Genomic DNA, 26,771 nt, shown 5'->3' on the forward strand with positions numbered 1-26,771 from the left:
CACCCTCACCCCAGGACAAATGTTAAATATCCCTTCACCCAACGTTCCTGCCGCATTAGAGCTCCCTCCCCAATAAATCTCCCTCTCTCCACCACCTCTGTTAAAATCTTCCTTTGTTCCTGAGGGCCCCGGGACAGACTCTCCTCCGGCTCCTCCCTCAGCCTCTGCAACCCTCACTATTTATTTTATTATATTCATTTATTTTCCTCTCTCTTCTTTACTTGTTCTTTCATGCCTTCTCTCTCTCTCTCTCTCTAATTCCTCTCCCTCCTACAGCACTGGTTAACTTTAAACCTCCTGGAAAGCCAGGCTGCAGGTTTAGAGCTCCGTGTCTTCAGACTTGCCCCATCCGACGTCTATTGATCAGCTCTCCCCTCCTCGCAGCCAGTGACAGCCTCAAGCTGCGGCAGTGCGCTGGCTGCGAGCAGGAGTTCCCCCACCCAGACCCTCCTCGCCGCTTCCCCCGGAGACTGGACTATGGGGACCCGGGACAGACTGTGGGCTCTCCTCGGGCTCCTGCACGCCCTGCTCGGCCTCTGCCACCCTCACCCTCAGCCCTGCCACATCCTCAATAGGATCGGACACACCGTGAGCCTGGGCACCGTGCTGCCCACGCCCAGGAAAGCTCTGCTGCAACAGGCGCTGCTGGAGGCTGTGGACTCGGCCCTGAGAGGCAATCTGTTGCCCTACAACTTGAGCCTGGAGCTGGTCAGCAGCCAGGGCTGGCACCCTGACCCCCATTCACTTTTACAATCCATCTGCCAGTCGATCGTGGTCCGGGGGGTGTCCGCCGTCCTGGCTTTCCCAGAATCTGCAGATCAACTGGTCCAGATGGATTTTTTATCCTCTTTCCTGGAAATTCCCTTCATTAGTATATTGGAGCGGGGAGAGGGGCTGCGGACTGAGGTAGGTGGTCAAAAGTTACCCAACTTCAGAGAGCCCTGTCTCAGAATTCAGTGGTGCTGATTTCAACTTGGTTTGAAATTGTCAGTCTTGTGGCGAAGTCGCTTCCAAAGTGCGAATGTGGGTGAATATTTGGAGGGGGTTAGGAGTTGTCTGTGAGGAACCGAAGACTCGGGCCCCACTCCGGGACTTGTGGAGCAGGGTTTTAATTTTTAAACTCGGGGGCAGCTCACCTGGACTGTTTTTTTTTGGGGTGGGGGGGTTAATTCCAAGGTGGAATTCCAATCGACTAGTTGAGTATTACTACAAATTATTTAATTCCAGTCATCTCACTTTGTCGGCGAGTAATTTAAAATATATTTTTTTTAAATAACAAGAGTTCTGGCGGCCCGCCCACCCGTGACCAGTTCTGATTAAATTGGTCATTTCTGAAATTAACATCGAATCAATCGGCAGCAACCTTTTCGGGGAGTCAGCGTTCAGGTTTAATATAAATAAAACACTCAGTTTTACAGCATTGTGATATATTGTCCCTGCTGTCACGGGCTGTGAGAGTAATGTATTGGTTGTAATATTTATTAAACAGAAGTCGGTATCTCGATTGGAATTCGGGAGCATCGAATTGTGCTTCAAAAGTATTGTTTTCAACGACTAAACTAGCCTCCATTTAGTAATTGACAGCGGTAAATTAATTGGTGATCGGAATAATCTGGTCAGACTGTCGCTGGCAGCGGGGTGCTTATTTCTGGGGTGGTCCTTCAGTTGTGATCTTCAATGTTCCCTTATTGAAACTGTGACTAATATCTAAACGCTTGGCCCGTGTGAGAGACAGTGGTAGTTGGAGGAGCCGAAATGTAAATTGTAAAACGAACATTGTAAATGAGCCGGACCTCCGATGTCTGACGGGGTTTAACTTTGAAACTGTTACTATCATTTACAGCATTGAACCCTGCCGATTTAAACAGAGCTTAGCTCTGTTCCAACTGGCCCAATGGGTGTGATCAAAGAAGGGGCTAAATTTCACCCCGAGCCTGGGCTCAGAGTGGCCTGTGATGTCACTATTCCTTCTTCAGCCCATGGCAATCACATCTGGTCGCAAGATGCATGCAGGTTGGCTTTGAGTGAGGGCGGTGTCAGGCTCAGCTGTGATGCTCTCCTAGTGGAATAGCCTACTCGCACTCTCGCCCTCGGCTTCTAACTGAAGAACAGCCATGTCAGCTACTACTGTCCTGGGTGATAGCCACATCCATTCTCCAACAAGGCCAGCCATGACTTTCAATGGCATTACCCTCACTGAGGCTAGTGTCCCGTCAATGGATTTTGTTCTTTGTGCCTGGTCTGTACATTAGAATGTTTTTGCTCGGTATCTGAAAGGGGGACAGTTTGTGAGCGACATGTTCTTCTTGGGTTGACACAAGACCGTTTCCACTCTATTTACGTGTGTTCCTAGACCCTGTCACACGCCATTGACCAGTCAGCTTGACCAGCCACATTAGTGGAGTGGCTACAAGAGAAGGTCAGAGGTTGGGAATTCTGCTTCACCTCCTGACTCCCCAAAACCTGTCCGCAAGGCCACAAGTCAGGAGTGTGATGGAGCCACTTGCCTGGATGAGTGCAGCTCCAACAACACCCAAGAAGCTCAACACCATCCAGGACAAAGCGGCCCTCTTATTGGCACCCCCTCCACTTCCTCCATCATAGACATGCTGTGGTTACAGCGTGTGCCATCTGCAGGACATACTGCGGCAACCCACCAAGGCTGCTTCAGCAGAATCTCGCCAGACTGCAACATGCACTAGGGCAAGGGCAACAGGTGACCAGCACCTCCAAGTTCTCCTCCCAAGTCTTACACCATCACAACATGCTTTTATATGACTTGTTCCTTCGTCATTGCTGGGTCAACATTCTGGAACTCCTTATCCAGCTCCCTGTCTGTGGGGGCACTTTCACTATAGGACTGCAAAGGTTGAAGAAGGTTGTTCATCAGCAACTCGAGATAACTGGAAATAGGGAATAAATGTAGGCCTTGCCACATCTTGAGAATTAAAAACAAATAGATGGCCACAGCCTTGTGAAAGTTAGCAGCTTTAGGAGAGAAATGTAGAACAGATGTGGCTGGAGAGACATCACTTGTCTCCAATCTCCTCTCCTTTCCTGGGATCATCAAAAGCCTACTTGGCTTAGAGGGGATTGCAGATGACCCCGATGATCTCACCTGAAATGCACATTTTCCAGCAGGGAGCCATTATATTTGTGTGCGGGGATGCCAGCTGATATTTACCCACCCCCAGTGAGATTGGCATTGAGCAGATAGTCATTTGCGTTACACTGTTGCCTTATCATCAATAGGTGTCACTAGTGCGCAATAACTAGGTAGTAATTGGCACAAAGTGGAAGAAGCTGAATTATTTTTGGTGATAAAATGTTGCAGCAACAATATGGCTTTGGGTGAGTGATGAATGACTGGTGCGTTTAGTTGAAATGCCGTCTGCTTCAGCATTTCACTTGCTAATTACTAAGATGCCCGTTGACATGGTTCCTGGTGCAGTCCTGGGGCAATGCCAAATGGTGTCATCATTGCAGTTGCATGGAACGGAACCATATCAGTTATTACCTTAATCTGTGCAGTGGTTATATTTTATGTTTTTGACTGCAGTCTGGTGAGATGTAGTGTGTGGCATGGGTGTCTTATACCGCCCAGTGCTGTCTCAATAAATACACTAACCAGCATTAGAGTCCTATATACTGGGCTCTCGCAGAAGGTGTAATAAACAAATATGGTAACTGTTTTCTCCTTCAATATTCCACCCACCTCCTGGCTCTCGGGGAATACAGGCTTCACAGGCGCCAGCAATTTCAACATCTCACCCAAATGGCCTTTCTTGTGTGAAACTGGACAATGTGTGCTGACTGGGGATTCCATCCATGGAGGGATTCACAACGGAGCCTGATCCTGCTGTCGCCCAATACATCGTTCAGCAGGAGCTCACTGAATAACAATTAGGGAAAAGAATCCAGGGGTTAATTGTGGTGCTCCGTGCTGCTGTCCCAGATGAGATCAGCACAGACCGTAAACAAACCTGCTCGACAGAATTCTGATAGCTTCTGTATAACTTGAATTGACTCGGGATTCGAATGATTGTCATTCTGTGTGGCTATGTATCACCGTGTGGCAAAGATTAAAATCACAGTCAAAGAATGTTCATTGCTGATCAAAATCGTTATTAATAATCCTGCTTTCACTTCTGTTCAGTCTGTTTTCAATCGTAAGCACACGCTTGTCAGCGTTTCAGCCGATCACGCAATCTCTTACATATCGTAATGAATGTGGCTAACTGTAGCTGGCTGTTCTCCGTTGTACTGTGTAAAGATTGAGTGCGGCACCTTAACCCAGCTGGTAAATTCACCCTGCAATGTGGTCCCGGGTTCCAGTCTTGGTCTGTGTTGAATTCGGTTGGCTACACAATCGCTAAACCATGGAGAGAAAATCAGCCAAGGTTCCTCAATCATTATTTAGTGATTGCTGCTGTACGTGCACGTGTGTGTCATTGGACAAGGACAATATTAAACTCCGCTACGGTGCCCACCACTAAATCTGAACGTGAAGAATGAGCAACTAGAAAACCCTATTCAGATGTCTTTTGAAATGCTACCCCACCCCTCAGAACCCTGATATTTATGGAGAGGTGGGGAATGTTGTGTTCAGTGTTCATTGTCTAGTAAGGAATCTACAGAACTGCTGGTTACTTGTCCAACCCAGAATTTTATTAATACACACGTGGTAAGGTAACGATCAGATACAGAGCAAGTTATCTTGGAGTTTCTTTATACTCCCCTAGAACTACCCCTTTGCATGATTGTCCTCATATACATCTTACAACCTGCTGCAGATCACCTGATCGGCCCTGACTTATATCTGAGTGCCTTTTCGCATGACAACTGTCTCAAGACCGCATGGTGGATCTGTACCGCCACCTTCTGGTTGGAGGTCCCGCCACCAACGATACATCTGTCTACAGGCATATCATCAAAGGAAGTGAGTTCCAGACTGGGAACCCTGAAGTAAGGGTTGCTCCGATATCCTTCTGAAATTAACAGCACAATTTGCCTTTTAACCAGGGTTCCCTCTGGGCAATCAGCTTGGCTGGCAGGTTGACAGTCTATTAGGTGGGAAATGTACTGAGACACAAGGCTACAACTGAGAGGCAAAAAGGAGAGAGACTGAGGCCCGTGGTGGTGGGATGGGGTGTGGGAGGGAAGGGGGGGGGGGGGTAGTTGGGAGAGGTCACAAATGGGGAGGCGGAAGGAAGATGGTGCCCTATGTGGTGAATCCCCACTGATACATGAAGAACTTAGGGTAACAGAGGATGCCTGGTGCCTTTGCAAACTATACCTGAGGAAGAAACAGTGGGCTGTATTTTAGGTGCTCTCGGCTGGCGTGTATTCAGCAAAGGAGGGGACCACATATAATTGGGTATCACCCTTTTCACCCACCCCTGAGTTCACCCACATATACTGGGGGGTTGTATGGGCACAAAAATCAGCAGCCCACATACTTAAATAAATACTCATGGGCCAATTGGGTTTGTTACCAATCTATAATCGCAGCTCATGAAATCATGTGTCACTCAAACCCAAGATGAGGTACAAGGCCTTTTCTTATCAGCTTGTCTCTCTTGTGGAGATGAAATGAAAAAAATGAAATGAAAATCGCTTATTGTCACGAGTAGGCTTCAGTGAAGTTACTGTGAAAAGCCCCTAGTCGCCACATTCCGGCACCTGTTCAGGGAGGCTGGTACGGGAATTGAAACATGCTGCTGGCCTGCCTTGGTCTGCTTTAAAAGTCAGCGATTTAGCCCAGTGAGCTGAACCAGCCTCTTTTCATGATCATGAATTGGATTCAATTTGAATTTGAATTGTTTTTTGGAACAAGCAATGAGAAGGATTAAGGGTTTGCCCTGTCCACTCTACACATTGGCTTTGCAACTTTAAGGATGGGGGTATAAAAATAAATGCATAACAGTCAAGTAGGAGTGAGCAGCCTGATTTTATTTTTTGAAGATTTTCAAAGGATGGGAAGGAAGAGGGATTATATCTTCGGGAGCTGTCGTTTACGGTTCCAGGTGGGTGAGATTGACCCCCTAAGATAGAACTCCCCCTACCTTCCCCTTTTCCTTCTCACTGCTGCATTCAGCACTCCCTCCTGACACCCTCCGTATCCCAAACCCTTCTTATCCTAAACTAGAAACATGCCTGTCTCCTGGATCCATTGGACCCACCGTCTCATTCTTCCACTCATGCACTCTTAGTGCTACCATGACTGATGGCACTGCCAGCCGATCCGAGAGGCCGTGGCAGCTCCCGAGGATGGGACCTCCATTCCCAGTGAGGTGGGAACGTCCCACACTGACCCTGTTTAGCCCACACTCCCCCAATATCCTGTACACTGTCTTTAGGAGAGGTGGGGAATATAAACGTTGTCATTACTCTTAATAAAATCAGAAGAAATAGGAGCATGAGTAGGCCATTAACTGAATAATTGAGTTCCAGCTGAGGAACAGGTATTAAATTAGGAGATGTTTATCTGTGAAATCAGATCTGTGGGAATTATTATCCTTGTCACCTGCCTCTGAGTACAGATGCAGTGTTTGATAATTAGGTGTACACTTGCAGGAAAGAACTGACCACAATGACAGAACATCTCAGGGTTTCCAATAGCGTGCAGACTCTCTTCCAGTCTTGTCCCCAGATTTGTTTTGAATGCACTCATGTCTGATGTGCCACTGGAACAAAGGCACCTTCCCGCTATCTCATCCAGATGGGCCCACACCTTGGTTTAGTTTGTGCAGATATGTATAAGACAAACTAAACCATCTCTGTATGTTTCCATTTATCGGTTTCTGTCTAGATACAGATAGTGGATCTCTAAAAGTGATACAAATGGGAATCATGTTCTATGCGTTCCCCATTTCATTGTCCAATTTTCCTTTTCACTAACAATACCAAAGTCACATATTGCACCATATGTATGGAATACCAGCCACAGGAACAGGCAGAGGGGCTTGGTGAGAGCGGGTGATGAATTGTGATTAGGTCTGTTTTTCTCAGCCGCAATATAATCCACTGCCTGATTTAAGAACTTCCAAACCAAGACACTGTGAAGTTAACAACATTACAGTTTCTCTTTGTTCGATGTGGGACATTGTCCCACCCGTACAGAGTCCACTAACACTGGAGCTTTCGGATCCGGGAACCTACTGCACAATGGTATACCTAGAATTAATACCATATACCCTGTCAATGTAGAGTACTCGAGCAGCAGGGCCATACACCCCCTCGTCATCTCCCACCATCCACCCACCCATCTCCTACCACTTAATACATGACCTGGTATGCAGAGCTATTTAAATAATCCTCACTCCCAGCAACAGGCCAACCAGTCATGGTTCCATTAATGTACCAGGCTGAATGTTCGGTCACCAGCAATACTCTGGATGCTGTGCATTAGATGTTGAATAACCAATCAATTCTCAACCTCATTATCTTGGCATCATCTCGACTCCAGAGAGACTAAAGGATAGTCATGGAAAACAGAGAAGTGTAGATTTGAGTCCATTCCACAGAATCTCCTTCATGTAGATTGTGAGCTTAAATTGTTTGTGGCTCTCATAAATATTGATAAATAGCAAGGTCGAGTTTTTAAAAGTTAACTTCTAAAGAACAGACAGTCCTCATGACAGGGTGGATTGACGAAGGATGGGAGAGGGGGCGGGGGCGGTGGTTTGTCATATAGATTATCATAGAATTTACAGTGCTGAAGGAGGCCATTCAGCCCATCGAGTCTGCACCGGCTCTTGGAAAGAGCACTCTACCCAAGGTCAACACCTCCACCCTATCCCCATAACCCAGTCCAACACTAAGGGCAATTTTGGACACTAAGGGCAATTTATCATGGCCAATCCACCTAACCTGCACATCTTTGGACTGTGGGAGAAAACCGGAGCACCCGGAGGAAACCCACGCACACACGGGGAGGATGTGCAGACTCCGCACAAACAGTGACCCAAGCCGGAATCGAACCTGGGACTCTGGAGCTGTGAAGCAATTGTGCTATCCACAATGCTACCGTGCTGGCCCAGTTCGAGGACTGATCTCATTGAACACGAGGGGGTACAAAGACAGCAAAGGAAACCATCTGGGAATTCAGACTTTAAGTTATGAAACAAATTAATGAAGTCAGATAGGAGACGAGAGTGGAACAGATTAAGGATCACAATGACTTTGGGTGTGAGCTGACCTCTAATGAAAAAAGTCTTTAATTTTGTAATTCTTTACAAATTACATAATCTTTTAACAAACTATCAAATTAGAAACAATATTTGCCCTGATAGTCTTGTGATTGTTTTACACATTGGGAAATGAAGCAATGGGGCTATAGTTAGTGTAACTGCAAAATGCAGAACAGAACTGTTTTTTCCCCTGAAATGTATTGTATAAATGGGCTCCAGGCAATCAAGTTGAGAGAGTGGTTGATGAATGTGGGTGGGTTGGGGAATTGGATTAATGGATGGATTAGTGAGAAGCTAGGTGGAAAGGTGAGCAGGTAGTTTGTTGTGTGCATGGATAGGCAGGCTGGTGTGTAGGATATTGGATAAGAAATAATGTTAGTGTCCTCATTATATACATAGAATGGACAGCTTAGAAGCAGGCCATTTAGCCCAACAATCTCTGGGCAAAGATATGTCTCCAGAATTTCCTATTGTATTTATTGGTGACTATCATATCGATAATGGCAGCTCGAGTGGCGCAGTGGGTAGCGTTCCTGCCTCTGAGTCAGGTAGCCGTGGGTTCAAATGTCACTTGATGGCCAAAATGATGACAGGCTAGCAACCTTTTCCAGGTAATCCTAGCTATGGGAACGGACGTGAGTATATGCTCCATCCATTCCATGTGCCTGTAGCATGGAAGAGATGATGGATCATGTTTATGATGCTTAGTTTTGGATTTCCATACAAGCAGAATCATTCTTTACCCTAACAACCACCACTATAATTGTAAAGATCTCTGTTACCCCCCTCCTTTTCTTTTCTAGGGAAAAGACTACCAGTCGGTTTTGTCTTTCCAGATATAATCTCTTAGCTCCAGTATCTTTTTTTTGCATCTTCTCCGGTGCCTGTATAGGTAGGTGAAGTTAGTGCTTGAGTATATAGGTCCCTGAATAGAGGGCAGATTGAGTGGTAATTTAATGGTAGGTTAGTTTTCATAGAATTTACAGTGCAGAAGGAGGCCATTCGGCCCATCAAGTCTGCACCAGCTCTTGCACCCTTGAGCACCCTACCCCAAGGTCAACACCTCCACCCTATCCCCATAACTCAGTAACTCCACCCAACACTAAGGGCAATTTTGGACACTAAGGGCAATTTATCATGGCCAATCCACCTAACCTGCACATCTTTGGACTGTGGGAGGAAACCGGAGCACCCGGAGGAAACCCACGTTCACACGGGGAGGATGTGCAGACTCCGCACAGGCAGTGACCCAAGCCGGAATCGAACCTGGGACCCTGGAGCTGTGAAGCAATTGTGCTATCCACAATGCTACCGTGAGGCTGTGTTGAATTAGTTGATCAGAACGCGAGGAAAATCGACCGAGCCTCCCACTTTATCACGATTTAGCGATTATTGGTGAACACGAGTGTGGATGTGTCCGAGGGCAAGATTGAAGTGAAAGTGCGGTGCATTCTATGTTAAAATATTCCGACTACAACTCAAAGATTTGGGCAACTTTAAAAAATAGCTCCTGTGGAACCTATACTCCAGCATATGGAAGGGAGGGGAGAAAATTGGAGTTAAAAATTCGAGAACTAATGGTATTAATCAATAATGGCCCATTTTACACGGAAGCATTGTTTTTTGCTTTTCATGTTCCTATTTGATTCCTGGTGTGTGCAATGCCAGTACAAAACTTCTCATTAATCCTGTACTGATTTGTCTTAACACAGGCTGACCTGCTTTTTAAAACAAATTCCTCATGTCTTTTGGCCACATTAAATCGCGGCTTTAAAAAAAATGAGAGAGATCGAGAGATCCCGGAGATAACAGTCAGCGCTCCATTACATACCTGTCATTAACAGACCGAATACTGTGATTTGCACCCGCTTGGGAGTTGTACAGTGACAGCCGCTGCGCCGAGATGGCAATGACACCATCTGTATAAGGGAGTGAACCATGTTTGCTAATCACATCTCACTTTCCGTCAGAAGTGAGTTTTCTTTTGCTCCAAGTCGACCGGTTTCTAATGTACTCATTGGTCATTGAGTCTGTTTCTGAGATTGGATTTTGAGTGCCTGTGACTGTTTATAATGCAGAAGCCAGCGAAACATATTCACCGAGTTTAATGGTGTTTTCATTGCTCTTTGCCTCGGGTTTGTCCATTTTTAAAATTATTTCCAGTGTATCCTTTGTGACCCCGTCCATCATAATCGAGGCTAGTCTTCTCTGAGCTTAAATGAAAATACTTAGTGTAAAGATGAAGCACTGAATTAGACTTTTTAAAAAACGTGACCATTGTTCCTGGTTTGTGTGTCTATGGGGAGGGGGGCGTTAATCTGGCAGAACTCCTGATTTGCCATCTAATGACTCTGCCGCCTGCTGCAAAGGACTTGTATCGGGAAGGACAGGGGCAGCTTTGGTTGTGATGCTCTCCACAGCCAATGGCTCGCTAGGCTCACATATGAAGAATGGGCATTTGGACGAGGTGCTACAGGACACACGTGGAACATATACCCCAGCAAGAACCTTTGTCTTCAGGAATCATAGAATAGAATCCACAGAATCCCTTCAGGGCAGAAGGAGACCATTCGGCCTATCGAGTCAGCACTGGCCCTTTGAAAGAGCATCCTGCCTGGGCCCACTCCCCAGCCCTAACCCCACCTAGCCTTTGGACACTTAAGGGGCAATTTATCAGGTCAATCCACCTAACCTGCACATCTTTGGAATGCGGGAGGAAATCAGAGCACCCGAAGGAAACCTATGCAGACAGAGGAGAATGTGCAAACTCCACAAGGTCACCCGAGGTCGGAATCGAACCGGGTTCCTGGTTCTCTGAGGCAGCAGCGCTAACCACTGAGCCACCGAGGGGAGGGAAAAAGCAAAGGGAAAAAAATATGTAATTCAAGCAATTTTATGAAAATAACTAGCATTAAAGAAGACTTTCAGCTGACTTGGTCAAAATGATGGCAGTGACTGTGGCTAGCTTTGGCTAAAGCTTTCCTTAGTTTTGCAATGAATTTACTTTTAAGAATTTATAAGAAACTTTACTTCGACCACACACTCTAGAAATGTCTGACAACTGCTAAACAATCCAATCTTAGTTACGTATTTAATTTTCCAATCTTCTCATCACATTTCCCTTCTTCATAGTCAGTCTCTGGTGAAGCACACGCTACCCACTTCCATACAGTGTGGATCATAATGCGACCCTTGTGATCGATGTTTGCTTCTCGACAGTGTAGGCGAACCTTCAACAATTCCAACTGAGGGCATGTGCTGGATATTCATTTATGGGATGTGGCATTGCTGGTAATGCCAGCATTTATTGCCCATCTCCAATTGCCCTCGAGAAAGTGGCGCTGTGTTGTCTTCTTGAGCTGCTGCAGTCCATGTGGTGTAGCTACACCCACAAGGTTATTAGGAAGGGAATTTCAGGATATTGATCCAGTGACACTGAAGGAATGGTGATATATTTCCAAAGTCAGGAGGGTGTGTGAGTTGGAGGGGAACCTCAAGGTGGTGGTGTTCCCATGTATTTGCTGACCTTGTCCTTCTAGGTGGTAAAGGTTGCGGGCTTGGAAGGTGTTGTTGAAGGAACTTTCTTAAGTTGCTGCAGTGCATCTTGTAAATGGTACACACTTCTGTCTCTGTGCACAGGTGGTGGAGAGAGTAAATATTTAAGATGCTGGATGGGATGCAAATCAAAGAAGCTGCTTTGTCCTGGATGGTAACAAGCTTCTTGAGTGTCGTTGGAGCTGCACTCATCAAGGCAAGAATTGCATTGCACTCCTAACTTGTGCCTTGTAAATGGTGGCCAGGCTTTGGGGAGTCAGGAAGTGAGTTACTCACTGCAGAATTCTCAGCCTCTAGCTCGCTATTTTAGCTATGGTATTTAGTCCAGTTCAGTTTTTGGTCAATGGTAATCCCCAGTAAGTTGATAGTGAGGGTTTCAATGATGGTAATGCCATTGAATGTCAAGGGAAAATTATTATATTTTCTTTTGTTTGAAATGGTCATTGCCTGGCACTTATGTGGCTCAAATGTTACTTGCCACTTATACATAGATACATACATAGAAAATAGGAGCAGGAGGAGGCCTTTTGGCCCTTCGAGCCTGCTCCGCCATTCATCACGATCATGGCTGATCATCCAACTCAATAGCCTAATCCTGCTTTCTCCCCATAGCCTTTGATCCCATTCTCCCCAAGTGCTATATCCAGCTGCCTCTTGAATATATTAAAAGTTTTAGCATCAACTACTTCCTGTGGTAATGAATTCCACAGGCTTACCACTCTTTTGTGTGAAGAAATGTCTCCTTATCTCTATCCAAAATGGTTTACCATGAATCCTCAGACTGTGACCCCTGGTTCTGGACACACCCATCATTGGTAATATCTTCCCTGCATCTACCCTGTCTAGTCCTGTTAGAATTTTATAAGTCTCTATGCAATCCCCCCTCATTCTTCTGAACTCCTGCGAGAACAATCCCAACCTAGTCAATCCCTCCTCATATGACAGTCCTGTCATCCCTGGAATCAGTCTGGTAAACCTTCACTGCACTCCCTCGAGAGCAAGAACATCCTTCCTCAGAGAAGGAGACCAAAATTGCACACAATACTCCAAGTGTGGCCTTACCAAGGCACTGTACAATTGCAGCAACACATCCCTGCTTCTATACTCAAAACCTCTTGCAATGAAGGCCAATAGACCATTAGCCTTCTTTACAGCCTGCTGCACCTGCATGCTTACCTTCAGCGACTGGTGCACAAGGACGCCCAGGTCCCGCTGCACACTCCCCTCTCCCAATTTACAACCATTCAGGTAGTAATTTGCCTTCCTGTTTTTGCTTCCAAAATGAATAACCTCACACTTATCCAAATTATACTGCATCTGCCATTGGTTTGCCCACTCGCCCAACCTGTCCAGATCTCGCTGTAGGATCCCTGCATCCTCGTCACAATTCACCCTCCCACCTAATTTGGTAACATCTACAAACTTTGAGATGTTACATTTTGTTCCCTCATCCAAATCATTTATATATATTGTGAATAGCTGGGGTCCCAGCACCGATCCCTGTGGTACCCCACCAGTTATTGCCTTCCAATTTGAAAATGACCCATTAATCCCTACTCTTTGTTTCCTCTCTGCCAACCAGTTTTCTATCTACCTCAATACTTATCAACTCAAACCTGAAGGTCTTGCTGTGTATGGGCATGGACTGCTTCAATATCTGAAAAATTGTGAATTGTGCTGAACATTGTACAATCATCAGTGAAAGCCCCACTTCTGACCTTATGATGGAAGGAAGGTCATTGATGAAGCTGCTGAAGATGGTTGGGACTAGGATATTACCCTGAGGAACTCCTGTAGCAGTGCTCTGAGATTGAGATGCTTGACCTCCAACAACTATAACCATGCTGTTTGTACTAAGTATGACTTCAACTAGTGGAGAGTTTCCCCCTGATTCTCGTTGACTTCAGTTTTGCAAAGGCTCCTTGATGCCACACTCGGTCAAATGCTGCCATGACCCTGAAGGTAGTGGGCCAGATTCTCCGTTTCTGAGTCTAAGTATTGATGCCAACAGAGAATCTGTGGACTTTCACGTCAGAAAGATCGGCGCCACGACTGGCCTGCTACCAGTGAGGGGCTAGCACCGGCCCCACGTGGAACACCATCGAATTCCATGACAAACGGTGGGGAATCACTGGGTCTGTGATGGACACTCGCAGGGCTGACAAGCTGCAGCCACATTTAAACAATACACCCCCCATACACACACTGATCGGGGCCAAAAAGATTGGACTGGTTGTGCTGAAGTGCCCATACAGCTGATGGCTCAGTTGGGGCTGGAGGGCACCCGGGGGGGGTGCCCTGGCGGGGGTCACCTATACGACTCAGGGCACCAGGTTTACAGCGGGCTGTCAGCGGCATGCACAGCTGCATGGCTGCCTTGCCGGCTGCAGTAATGGTGTTGCTCAGAACCCAAATTGAACATGAACATTATTGCTGAGCAAGTGCCACTTGATAGTACTGTTGATGACCCCTTCCATCACTTTGCTGATGATCAAGAGTAGACTGATGTAACCATAATTGAATGGGTTGGATTTGTCCTGATATTTGTGGACAGGATGTACCTGGTCAATTTTCCACATTGCTGGGTAGATGCCAAGGTTGTAGCTATATTGGATTAGCTTTGCTGGAGGCATAGATAGTTCTGAAGCACAAATCTTCAGTACTATTGCCTAAATGTTGTCAGGACCCCAAGTCTTTGCAGTATCCAGTTCCTTTAGCAATTTCATAGAATCCCTACAGTGCAAAGGGGGCCATTTGGCCCTTTGAGCCTGCACCAGCCCTTGGAAAGAGCACCCTACTTAAGCCTACAACTCCACCCTATCCCCATAACCCCATCTAACATTTATTTTGACATTAAGGGGCAATTTATCAAGGCTAATCCACCTAACCTGCATATCTTTGGAGTATGGGTGGAAACTAGAGCACCCGGAGGAAACCCATGCAGACACGTGGAGAAAATGCAAACTCCACACAGACAGTCACCCGAGGTTGGAATTGAACCCAGGGCTCTGGTGCTGTGAGGCAGCAGTGCTCACCACTGTGCCACCATGCCACCCCCATTTCTGGGTATCATGTGGAGTGAATCAAATTGGCTGAAGACTGATATCTGTGATGCTGGGGACCTCGGGAAGAGGCCCAGGTGGACCATCCACTTTGCATTTCTGGCTGAAGACAGTTGCAAATGCCTCAGCCTTGTCTTTTGCTCAAATGTGCTGGGCTCTCACAGCATTGAGTCTGGGGATATTTGTGGAGCCTCCCTCTCCAATTAGTTGTTTAATTGTCTGCCACCATTTATGACTGTATGTGACGGTACTGCAGAGCTTAGACCTGATCCGATGGTCATGTGATCACTTAGCTCTGATTATTGCATGCTATTCCACTGTTTAGAATGCAAGTAATTCCATGTTGTAGCTTCGCAAGGTTGAAACCACATTTCTAGGTAAACCTGCTGCTGTCCTGGCATAATAGTTTCATTCTTTTCCATGAGTGGAAGCACATTTTCTCTGTCTATGATCAAAACCTTTCATGGTTTTTACGAATGGACCCAATACATTTTGACTCCTGATCGCAGGAATTTTTGCTAATAGTCATTGTACTACAAATTATTAAAAAATACACCATTTTAATACATTCTACATCTCTGACTAGCCAACGGATGGTTATTTTTCTCTCTGTGTTTGTGATTACTCCTTGTTGAGGACACAGGCACAGCATCTGTGATTACAGCATATACTAAAGTTTATATTACCTGAGGAAGGAGCAGCGCTCCGAAAGCTAGTGATATCGAAACAAATCTGTTGGACTTTAACCTGGTGTTGTAAGACTTCTTACTGTGCTCACCCCAGTCCAACACCGGCATCTCCACATCATGGCTAAAGTTTATAGAAGGAGTGTATGGGACCCAGGACAGTGAGTTAGGAGGAGATGTATGAGCAGGTGTTTATCTTTTGGACTTGCATGGGAAAGTGTTATTAGAACGGGAAATGGAACTGGGGGTAAAAGGCAAGTGTAAGAGGGTGTTACATGGAGAATGGTTCTTTTGAAATGCTGAAAATGTAGTTAGTGGTGCCATCAACAGTGGCAAGGATGGTCTATTGTAGGTGAAGGTTGGTGGGTGGAAGACGAAGACCAAGGGAACCATATCATGACCATGGAGCCGGGGCAGAATTGTGAGAAATGGGATAAACATGATCAAGGACCCTATCAACCACAGTGGAAGAGTTAAAAACGCAAAGTAAATTGTGGTAGATTAAATTAGTTGGCATATATCAGGCGAGTGATCTATGAAACATATCGTATGTTAATACAGCTTAAGTATGGAAATGTTTAGTTTCAAGTGTTACAGTTAGATTAAATAGGGGACAATTGTTAATTAGTTATCCACTTGCCATTGATAAAGGAGTTGCTTCTTTTTGTTTCAGTATAATTTCTAAGGGTTTTGGTTCTAATTCATATTCGGAAACACGTCTGCAGCCATGTTTCCAAGTCACTGAAGCACAGATTTAAAATCTGGCCCAGCCAGATTGACAGCTGTGCCTGAGACTGCTGTGAAGGGGACCAAGTTATTGATAACCTGTATTTCATTTTGACATACAATGGTAGCCAGGGATCTCCAATTACAAGATTAAATTGAACTTCATGTGTTTGTCAAGAGATAGTTTTAGTTCTGCAGCCTGCAAGAGAGAGCCTTGCATTTAAGTGTTGTGTCAGCCAGCAGAAGAGTTTAGCTAGATTTGAAAGAGAGCCTGTTCCACAGGGTAACAAGTGATTTTATGCCTTGGAGTGCATATTTCGTATGGTCTTTTCATTATTTTTTTATAGAGGAGGGAAGAGAAATTCAGTGTGGTATAATAGCCCAGAATCTGCATTAAAATAGACATGAATGGACACATGCAGCTGCTATTAATGTGAAATTGGCCAGCAACAAATACCCTGTGAATTGTAAATTGCCACAAGTTGCTGGTTAATTTGTACTGCTCCGTTTCCTTTGTAAAAGCAGCATTTCATCCTTAATCCCTGCTGTGGTTTTCATGCACTGAGTTTACATGAAATGTTCATTAAACTCATTGCAGAAAATTAAGCTGAGTAATTAAAATCTAAGAACGCTTTAACAATATGAAAATTGTTAATTATGGTCAATTGACCTCCTTGGTCCAGGAAGTGAACAATTAAGTCCAGAGTCTCATTCTTTCAAGTTATGAATTATTGTTGGGAGATTTACAAAATATTATTTTAATCGTTTATCTTATCTTTCCTTTTTATCTCTCGTTTTCTCTTTCCCTGAATCCAGATTCCCTTTCCCTCTCTTTTTTTATCTTTTAGTCACTCATTTCAGATTGAATTCAATCTTTGTATCAGTCCTTCCTCTGTTTTTTCCCCCTTCAATTTGTTAATCTCATTGGTTAAGGTGTTTTGCTAATTGTCCTGTTATTCACCAAGGTCTCAGATACTGAGTCGCCCTTGTGCCATTATCAGCACACACTTCCAACACCTTTGTCGCAAAAAATGTTTAAACATCAATTCAGCAAGGCATGGCTTGAGATTCCCCCTGAGATTTTTCTCTGACAACCCAGGCCAGTGTTAACAGTTGTAAACGTTGTTTGGTGTTTCATGAAGAGGTCTGGAGGCTTGGATGGTTAAACATAAACCATTTATTGTTAACCCATCGTTATGTATGTATCTAAGGCACTGACATTCATGGGAGCTGTCTCTATGCCAGCTCTTTCCAGACTCTATTCTCTACACAGTGTACTATCATGTTATTCCCTACACCACGGTGTGGGTGATATTGTTCTCCAGTCCCACATTAACCCTTCTTCTGACAAACAACTTTATCCTACACTCTTCCCCCCCCCCCCCCCCCCAAAGTCCTTGCTTAAATACATTTACAGTACAATCTTTACTTGCTACCTCTTCTTCTCCCCATCCCCAGCTCAAATCTCCGACTTTATAAATTCAGATGGTCTGGAGGCTTAACAGTTCTTCCAGATCTCGTTTTGTCACGTTTGAAGGCGTGGTGGTATCATTTGCCTTGGGTTAATTTTGTCAGTTTAGCATTGAAATTGTAGTAACTCTGTTTCGGTTACTTGGCTGTCTCCATTTGATTAATGTTTTACACTCCTCCATGTTGTGTTTCTCCTTGCCAACAATGCCTTTATTGTGCTCGGACACCATGCATTTGTCCTGTTCCTTTTGAAGGGAAAGTGTACTCCATTCATTCCTAGAGTGGATTTAGATTTTCTTTTCCCATCTGCCATGTTCTTACTGGAAAATCAAATTTCAAAAATGGTGCCTTCATTTCCCATTGTTTCACATTTTCAGCCATTTAATTTTTTAGCAACTCAGTGGTTGTCAGTTAGTTTGAGGCATTCAGTACTTTTTCTTCTAGCTCCTTTTCAGTCTTATTTCCATCTTTATTTTCTCTGTATACAGCAATGCTTTGTGTTTCATTTTAGTTTCACTGTTGACCAAGTCTCTCTCTGGCAAAGTCTTAACTTGTCTCTGTTCTGTAATTATGAAACTCATGGCTTCATTATCCACACACAACTTGGAAAGTTCTACGACCTTTCCTTTCAATGTCGCCTCTTTTCCATTTTATTCAGCTCTTCAGCTTCTTTCTTGCACCTCTTGACTCCCTCCTGGAATATTGAACATTGCTGAATGTTCTCTGCCAACTTGTTCTTCAGTTCATTCAGCGACATTAAATTATTGTTTGTTTCCCTTTGTAAATTTCCAGAAGAACAAATTTTGACCTGAGGGATCCTTGCAGCATGTGAAGATACTTCTTCAGGTTTTCCTTTCCTCTCTGAAGTTCAATTGCTTTGTCAAGTTTCTTCCACTACCGCTCCTCCATTATGCTGTTCAAGACAATCTTCATGCTGCTGAAGGATTATGAACTCCTTTTGCATTTTGTCTTGAAGGACAATCCGCTGTTGTTTCAAAAATTAATTTTCTTGCTGACCTCTTGCCAACTCATACTGCACTTCGGTACATTGCTTTGTTGCTACTGATTGTCTAATGTTGCTTTCGTTAAAGTAGTATTCAACATAATTTTTAGCTCCTCACATTTTTCCAGGGCTACATATTGATTCTTCAAAGAGTCTTTTATGACAGTGATTTCTTTGAGTACCTGTTCTGCCTGCTGTTGTACTTAGCTGTACTTCTGGCTGTCTTCCTTCAACACAGATTTGATGCAAACATTTTCTTGTGGAATAGCTTAATTTTTTGATTTGCATGATTTGTTTCTTTTGGGTTATTTCAAATAGCTTTCCTTCATCACAGCCAGATGCTTCCTCATCACGGCCACCTGCTGTTGCAGTTTGGGTAATGTGTGAACATTTTCAAAAAACTCTATTTGTAAGCCTTTCAGTTGCTTCTCAGTGTCTTCTTTCTTCTGCACTGAACTCTTTGGCATGTGTACTTCATTACACTGGCATGGCCAGCTACCATCTTGAGGTTTGCTGTCTCCCTCACCTTGGGGTCTTCTGTCTACCTGGCTCAGGGGTCTTCTGTCTCCCTGGCTCTGCGGTCTTATGTCTTCCTGGCTCTGGGGTCTTTTGTTTCCCCTGATGCTTTGTTGCGGATATTCTAGGCTTTCTTTTAAGGTCTGCACTCTGCTCAATTTTGAGATTAAAATACTTGTCAAAGGCTTTTAATATATCATCTAATGTGGTTGAGGATTCATCTGTATGTTGGATTAGAATTACTTCATCTGCAAATACACCAAACAAGTATAAAAATGTATTAACTGATTTCTTACTTCACCCCGATGTTCGCAGATAATTTAGGAATTCTTCGGCAATATGAATCCCAATTTTGGGTCTTAGCCTAAACTGTTTCGGGTGTCTTAATTTTCTATCCATGGCTGTTTTTTGTAAAAGGTGAGTACCTCTTTAAGTTGCTTTTTACTTCAAGGTGGCTCCACATTTGCCAGTTTTTATTCCCGCCTGTGTGTTCTTTCAATGCTTTGTCAGTTTTGGCAGGCTCCCACTCTTCTGTTTTAAAAAAAAAACTATTCTCTCAACAGGAAATCTTTGTTTTGGCCCTTTGTTTGAACTTCCACGCGGGGAATTAGAAAGTGACTGTTTTTACTCTGCCTTCTGTATTTTAGAAACTTTTTTTTCCAATTGAGCTTGGCCAACTCATGTTATGGTGCCGGTTGGGGTGCTCGCTGTGGCTCTCTTTAAGCTGCATTCTGGATGTGCTGATCCTAATGGCTGCCTATTTTAAAAGGTAAGTTGACCTTTTTATTGTATTTTCTTTTTGTTCAACCTTCTTGTGATTTGGCTCGGTGCTTTGACTCTGCTTCTATGTCCAATCCGGTCTGGCTTTTTATCTGCGCAGTGGATCGTTTTGCTGTCTTTCAGCCTTTTATTTGCTTTTTTGAATTTTGCTCAGCCTTTTTTGGATCTGACTAGGTTGCTTGACTCTATTCAATCAGGTCTGGCAATGGGCCTCCACATATCCAGCCTCTGCGTTTGTAATGGAGCTTTTTTATTTAGGCTCTCTCCAACTGTGTCTTCAATTTAGGCAAACTTCTCTCAGGTCAGGCTTCAGTTTCTTTACTTCTCCATGCTTTGAGATTCTGGGTTCCTTCCCAGCTGCTTTGAGGTTCTGGGTTTGTTCATTTCGCTGCCACCATTTTTTAAAGTATGTTTGGTGTTTCACTGAGATGTCTGGGGGCCTGCATAGTTGAACATAAACCGTTTATTGTTAATCCATAACTATATAAGTACCCAAGGTACTGCCATTCATGGGTTCTGTATCCATGTCAGCTTCTTCCAACCTCTACTCTACAGACAGTCTAATATCACATTACTCTCTATGTCACTCTGTGGGTAATATGGTTCTCCAGTCCCACATTAACCGTTACTCTGCTAAACATCCTTATCCTACATTTGCTATTAGGAACAAAGGGCCACAAGTAGCGATTCTGTCATTCAAGCCTGTTCTGCCATTCCGTTCTCACTGATCTGTATTTCAACTCCATCTATGTGTCTTTGCTCTTTATCCCTTTGTACCCTTGTCTATCAAAAATCTATTGATCTCAATTGACCAAGAGGCCAGGAGTTTTGGGGGAGAGTGTTCCAGGTTTCCAATGCCCTTTGTGTGGAGACGTGCTTCATGATTTTACTCCTGAGTGGTCTGGCTCTAATATTAGAATATCACCCCTTCTGAATTTCCCCACAGAAGAAGTATCTGCAGACCATATCAATTCCAGTATCTTCTCAAGCCCTCAGTTAGATCTCCACTCAACCTACATACTCAACAGTGTATAAACCAAGCCTGTACAACCTGTCCTAATTTAACCTTGGGAATAATTCTGCTGTTCAAACCTTAATCTCCTTTCTCTTCTCCTAAGGTGAGGTGCCCAGGCTGAATTGGTATTTGGATGGGGATAATGCTTCTGGATGCATAAGAACTAGGAGCAGGAGTAGGCCATCTGGCCCCTCGAGCCTGCTCCGCCATTCAATGAGATCATGGCTGATCTTTTGTGGACTCAGCTCTACTTTCCAGCCCGAACACCATAATCCTTAATCCCTATTAAACTATCTATCTTTATCTTAAAAACATTTAATGAAGGAGCCTCTACTGCTTCACTGGGCAAGGAATTCCATAGATTCACAACCTTTTGGGTGAAGAAGTTCCTCCTAAACTCAGTCTTAAATCTACTTCCCCTTATTTTGAAGCTATGCCCCCTAGTTCTGCTTTCACCCGCCAGTGGAAACAACCTGCCCGCATCTATCCTATCTATTCCCTTCATAATTTTATATGTTTCTATAAGATCCCCCCTCATCCTTCTAAATTCCAACGAGTACAGTCCCAGTCTACTCAACCTCTCCTCGTAATCCAACCCCTTCAGCTCTGGGATTAACCTAGTTAATCTCCTCTGCACACACTCCAGTGCCAGTATGTCCTTTCTCAAGTAAGGAGACCAAAACTGAACACAATACTCCAGGTGTGGCCTCACTAACACCTTTATACAATTGCAGCATCACCTCCTTAGTCTTAAACTTCATCCCTCTAGCAATGAAGGACAAAATTCCATCCGCCTTCTGAATCACCTGTTGCACCTGTAAACCAAGTTTTTGCGACTCATGCACTAGCACACCCAGGTCTCTCTGCATTTAAATAATAATCCCTTTTGCTGTTATTCCTTCCAAAATGGATAACCTCACATTTGTCAACATTGTATTCCATCTGCCAGACCCTAGCCCATTCACTTAGCCTATCCAAATCCCTCTGCAGACTTCCAGTATCCTCTGCACCTTTTGCTTTACCACTCATCTTAGTGTCGCCTGCAAACTTGGACACATTGCCCTTGGTCCCCAACACCAAATCATCTATGTAAATTGTGAACAATCGTGGGCCCAACACTGATCCCTGAGGGACACCACTAGCTACTGATTGCCAACCAGAGAAACACTCATTAATCCCCACTCTTTGCTTTCTATTAATTAACCAATCCTTTATCCATGCTACTACGTTCCCCTTAATGCCATGCATCTTTATCTTATGCAGCAACCTTTTGTGTGGCACCTTGTCAAAGGCTTTCTGGAAATCCAGATATACCACATCCATTGGCTCCCCGTTATCTACCGCACTGGTAATGTCCTCAAAAAATTCCACTAAATTAGTTAGGCACGACCTGCCCTTTATGAACCCATGCTGCATCTGCCCAATGGGACAATTTCCATCCAGATGCCTCGCTATTTCTTCCTTGATGATAGATTCCAGCATCTTCCCTATGACCAAAGTTAAGCTCACTGGCCTATAATTACCCGCTTTCTGCCTACCTCCTTTTTTAAACAGTGGTGTCACGTTTGCTAATTTCCAATCCGCTGGGATCACCCCAGAGTCTAGTGAATTTTGGTAAATTATCACTAGTGCATTTGCAATTTCCCTATCCATCTCTTTTAGCACTCTGGGATGCATTCCATCAGGGCCAGGAGACTTGTCTACCTTTAGCCCCATTAGCTTGCCCATCACTACCTCCTTAGTGATAACAATCCTCTCAAGGTCCTCACCTGTCATAGCCTCGTTTCTATCAGTCACTGGCATGTTATTTGTGTCTTCCACTGTGAAGACCGACCCAAAAAACCTGTTCAGTTCCTCAGCCATTTCCTCATCTCCCATTATTAAATCTCCCTTCTCATCCTCTAAAGGACCAATATTTACCTTAGCCACTCTTTTTTGTTTTATATATTTGTCGAAACTTTTACTATCTGTTTTTATATTCTGAGCAAGTTACTCTCATAATCTATCTTACTCTTCTTTATAGCTTTTTTAGTAGATTTCTGTTGCCCCCTAAAGATTTCCCAGTCCTCTAGACTCCCACTAATTTTGCCACTTTGTATGCTTTTTCCTTCAATTTGATACTCTCCCTTATTTCCTTAGATATCCACAGTTGATTTTCCCTCTTTCTACCGTCCTTCCTTTTTGTTGGTATAAACCTTTGCTGAGCACTGTGAAAAATCAACTCCAGACCCCATGAAGTGTCATGGCATCAGATCAAATATGGGCAAGGAAGCTCGTGCTGATTGCCACATGACATTCTCCACTTTGCCCCCCAGCTGATGAATCAGTACTCCCCCATGTTGAACACTATTTAGAGGAAGCACTGAGGGTGGCAAGGATGCAGAAAGAATTCCTGAATGGGGACTTCAATATCCATCACCAAGAGTGGCTCGGTAACACAACCACCACAGACTGAATTGGGCTTAAAGGACACAACTGCTATACTGGTTGAGTGGCCGGTGGTGAGCAACTAACAAGAGAGAAAAACATACTTGACATCATCCTCATCAAACTGCTTGCCTTGGATGCATCTGTCCATGACAGTATCAGTAGGAGTGATCAATGCACATTCCTTGTGGAGTTGGAGTCCTGTCATCACACTGAGGATACCCTCCACCATGTTGCACGGCACTACCACCGTGCTAAATGGGATAGACTCTGAACAGATCCAGCAACTCAGACTGAGGCGCCATGGGTCATGAGCAGCAGCAGAATATTACTCAACCACAATCTGTAACCTCATGGTCTGGCATATCCCCCACTCTACCATTATCACCAAGCCAGGGGATCAACCTTGGCTCAATGAAGAGTGCAGGCGAGCATGCCAGGAGCAACACCAGGCATACCTAAAAATGAGGTGTCAAACTGATGAAACTACAATGCAGGACTACTTGCGTGTCAAACCGCATAAACAGCCAACGATAGACAGAGCTAAGCAATTCCACAACCAACACATCAGATGTCGGTTTTACAGTCCTACCACATCCAGTGGTAAATGATGGTGACTCACTGGGAGATAAGGCCCTTCAAGTACCCTCAATCTCAATGGTGGGGGAGCCCAGCACATCAATGCAAAAGACATTTGGACAAATGCATAAAGCATTTGGAAGATTTTCAGTCAGAAAGGCCAACTGGGTGATCCATCTCAGCCTTCTCCAGAGGTCCCCAACATGGTAGTGGGCAGCATGGTAGCATAGTGGTTAGCACAATTGTTTCACAGCTCCAGGGTCCCAGATTCGATTCCCGGCTTGGGTTACTGTCTGTGCAGAGTCTGCACGTTCTCCATGTGTGTGCGTGGGTTTCCTCCGGTTTCCTCCCACAGTCCAAAGATGTGCAGGTTAGGTAGATTGGCCATGATAAATTGCCCTTAGTGTCCAAAATTGCCCTTAGTGTTGGGTGGGGTTACTGGGTTATGGGGATAGGGTGGACGTGTGGGCTTGGGTAGGGTGCTCTTTCAAAGAACCGGTGCAGACTCGATGGGCCGAATGGCCTCCTACACTGTAAATTCAATGAAATCACAGATGAAATCCTCAGCAAATTTGGTGCACTCCACGTGATATCAGGAAAGACTGAAGACCCCGGATTCTGCAAAAGCTATGGGCCCTGACAATATTCCGGCAATAGTACTGAAGACCTATGCTCCAGAACTTGCAGTGCCCCTAGCCAAGCTGTTCCAGTGCAGCTACAACACTAGCATCAACCCAACAATTTGGAAAATTGTCCAGGTACATCCTGTAAACTAAAAGCAGGACAAATCCAACCCTGTCAATTACTACCCCATCAGTCTACCCTCGATCATCAGTAAAGTGATGGAAGTGGTAATTAATTGTCCTTGAATTGGCCCATTTCAGAGGACAGTTAAAAGTTACTGTGCCTCTTGATCCACATGTGGGCCAGACCAGGTAAGGAGAGCAGATTTTCTTCCCTGGAGGATATTAATGAACTGGATGGTTTTTTTTTTTAACAAGAATCGATGATAGTTTTCTGGTCACCTTTACTGAGATGAACTTTCAATTCCAGATTTATTACTTGAATTAAAATTCCACCAGCTGGGATTTGAACGGAATTCCCTAATGCATTATTCTGGACCTCTGGGTTACTAGCCTATTGACATTACCATTATGCCACTATCTCCCCTTGGAACTTTTAACCACAATAAAGGCACTATATAAATGTAAGTTGTTCTTGTAAATATGCTATCTCAACAAAATCAGCAATATTCATGGTATCGTGTACAATGTGTATGAGAGGGAGTTCCAGGATTTTGATACAGCGATAGTGAAGGAGTAGCGATATATTTCCAAGTCAGGATGATGTGTGGCTTGGAGGAAAACTTCCAGGTGGTGGTGTTCCCATGCGTCTGCCACTCTAGACGTTCTAGATGGTGGTGGTCATGGAACCTGTCCAAGGAGCCTTGTTAGGTTCTTGCAATGCATCTTGTAGATGGTACACACTGCTTCCACTGCGTGTCGGAGGCGAAGGGAGTGAATGATTGTGGATGGGGTGCTACTCAAACAGGCTGCTTTGGCCTGGATGGTGCCAATCTTCTTGAATGTTTGAGCTGCACTCATCCAGGCAAGTGGAGAGTATTCCATCACACTTCTGACTTGTTTCTTGTAGATGGTAGACGGGCTTTGGGAAGTCAAGAGGTCAGTTCCTCAAAGAATTTGAGCCTCTGACCTGTTCTTGTAGCCATGATATTTATATGACTAGACTAGTTCAGTTTCTGGTTAACGGTAACCCCCAGAATGTTGACATTGATTAGATTCTTTCTTCTTGGAAATAGTCATTGCCTGGCGCTTGTGTGTTGTGAATGTTACTTGCCACTTGTCAGCCCAAGCCTGGACATTGTCCAGATCTTGCTGCATTTGGACATGAAGTGCTTCAGCATCTGAGGAGTCACAAATGATACTGAACATTGTGCGGTCATCAGTGAACATCCCCACTTCTGACTTATGATGGTAGGAAGTTCATTGATGAAGCAGCTGAAGATGGTTGGGCCTGGGACCCTACCCTGAGAAATACCTGAAGTAATGCCCTGGGACTAAAATGATTGACATCCAGCAACCACAAACCATCTTCCTTTGTGCCAGGTATGACTCCAACCAGTGGAGAGTTTTCCTGCTGATTCCCATTGACTTCAGTTTTGCCAGGGCTCCTTGCTGCCATACTCGGTCAAATGCTGTCTTGATGTCAAGGGCAGTCACTCTCACCTCCCCTATGGAGTTCAGCTCTTTTGTCCATGTTTGAAACAAGGCTGTCATGAGGTCAGGAGCTGAGTGACCCTGGCACTGTGCGTTGGAGGTGGAAAGAGTGAATGTTTGTGGATGGGATGCTCATCAAGAACCCAAGCTGACTATCAATGAGCAGGTTATTGCTAAGCAAGCTCACTGCCACCCTCTCATGGGCAATTAGGGATGGACAATAAATGCTAATCTAGCCAGTGCCACCCACATCCCAAGAATATATGAAATCAATATTTGGTTTGGATAAGTTCAAGTTCATGCAAGAGTGGATCCTAAGCAGGAGAATGTTGGAATAATCAATTCAAGAGGTCATAAAGGCATGAATGAAGATTTCAGCAGAATATGAGCTGAGATATTGATGAAATTATGGAAGTCTTCTTTTGGCACAGATATGTGCTCAGAAGTCCATCTTTGGGTCAAATTTGACTCCAAGTGAAAGGTCTGGTTCAACCTCAGATGTTTGCCAGGGAGAGGGCTAGAG

General features: G+C 44.5%; 1 protein-coding gene across 1 annotated transcript in view; it reads left to right on the forward strand.

Moving 5' to 3' along the window:
* The first annotated feature begins 238 nt into the window (after nt 1-238).
* Nucleotides 239-26,771, forward strand: part of grin3bb (glutamate receptor, ionotropic, N-methyl-D-aspartate 3Bb) — a 76,133-nt gene continuing 49,600 nt past the window's right edge. The window contains exon 1 of the mRNA XM_072482679.1: nt 239-906. Within this exon, the coding sequence (XP_072338780.1) occupies nt 478-906 (429 nt within the window). The 5' untranslated portion in view covers nt 239-477. The remainder of the gene's footprint in view (nt 907-26,771) is intronic.

The sequence above is a fragment of the Scyliorhinus torazame genome, chromosome 18 (genome assembly GCF_047496885.1).
Source record: "Scyliorhinus torazame isolate Kashiwa2021f chromosome 18, sScyTor2.1, whole genome shotgun sequence".
Lineage (NCBI taxonomy): Eukaryota > Metazoa > Chordata > Chondrichthyes > Carcharhiniformes > Scyliorhinidae > Scyliorhinus > Scyliorhinus torazame.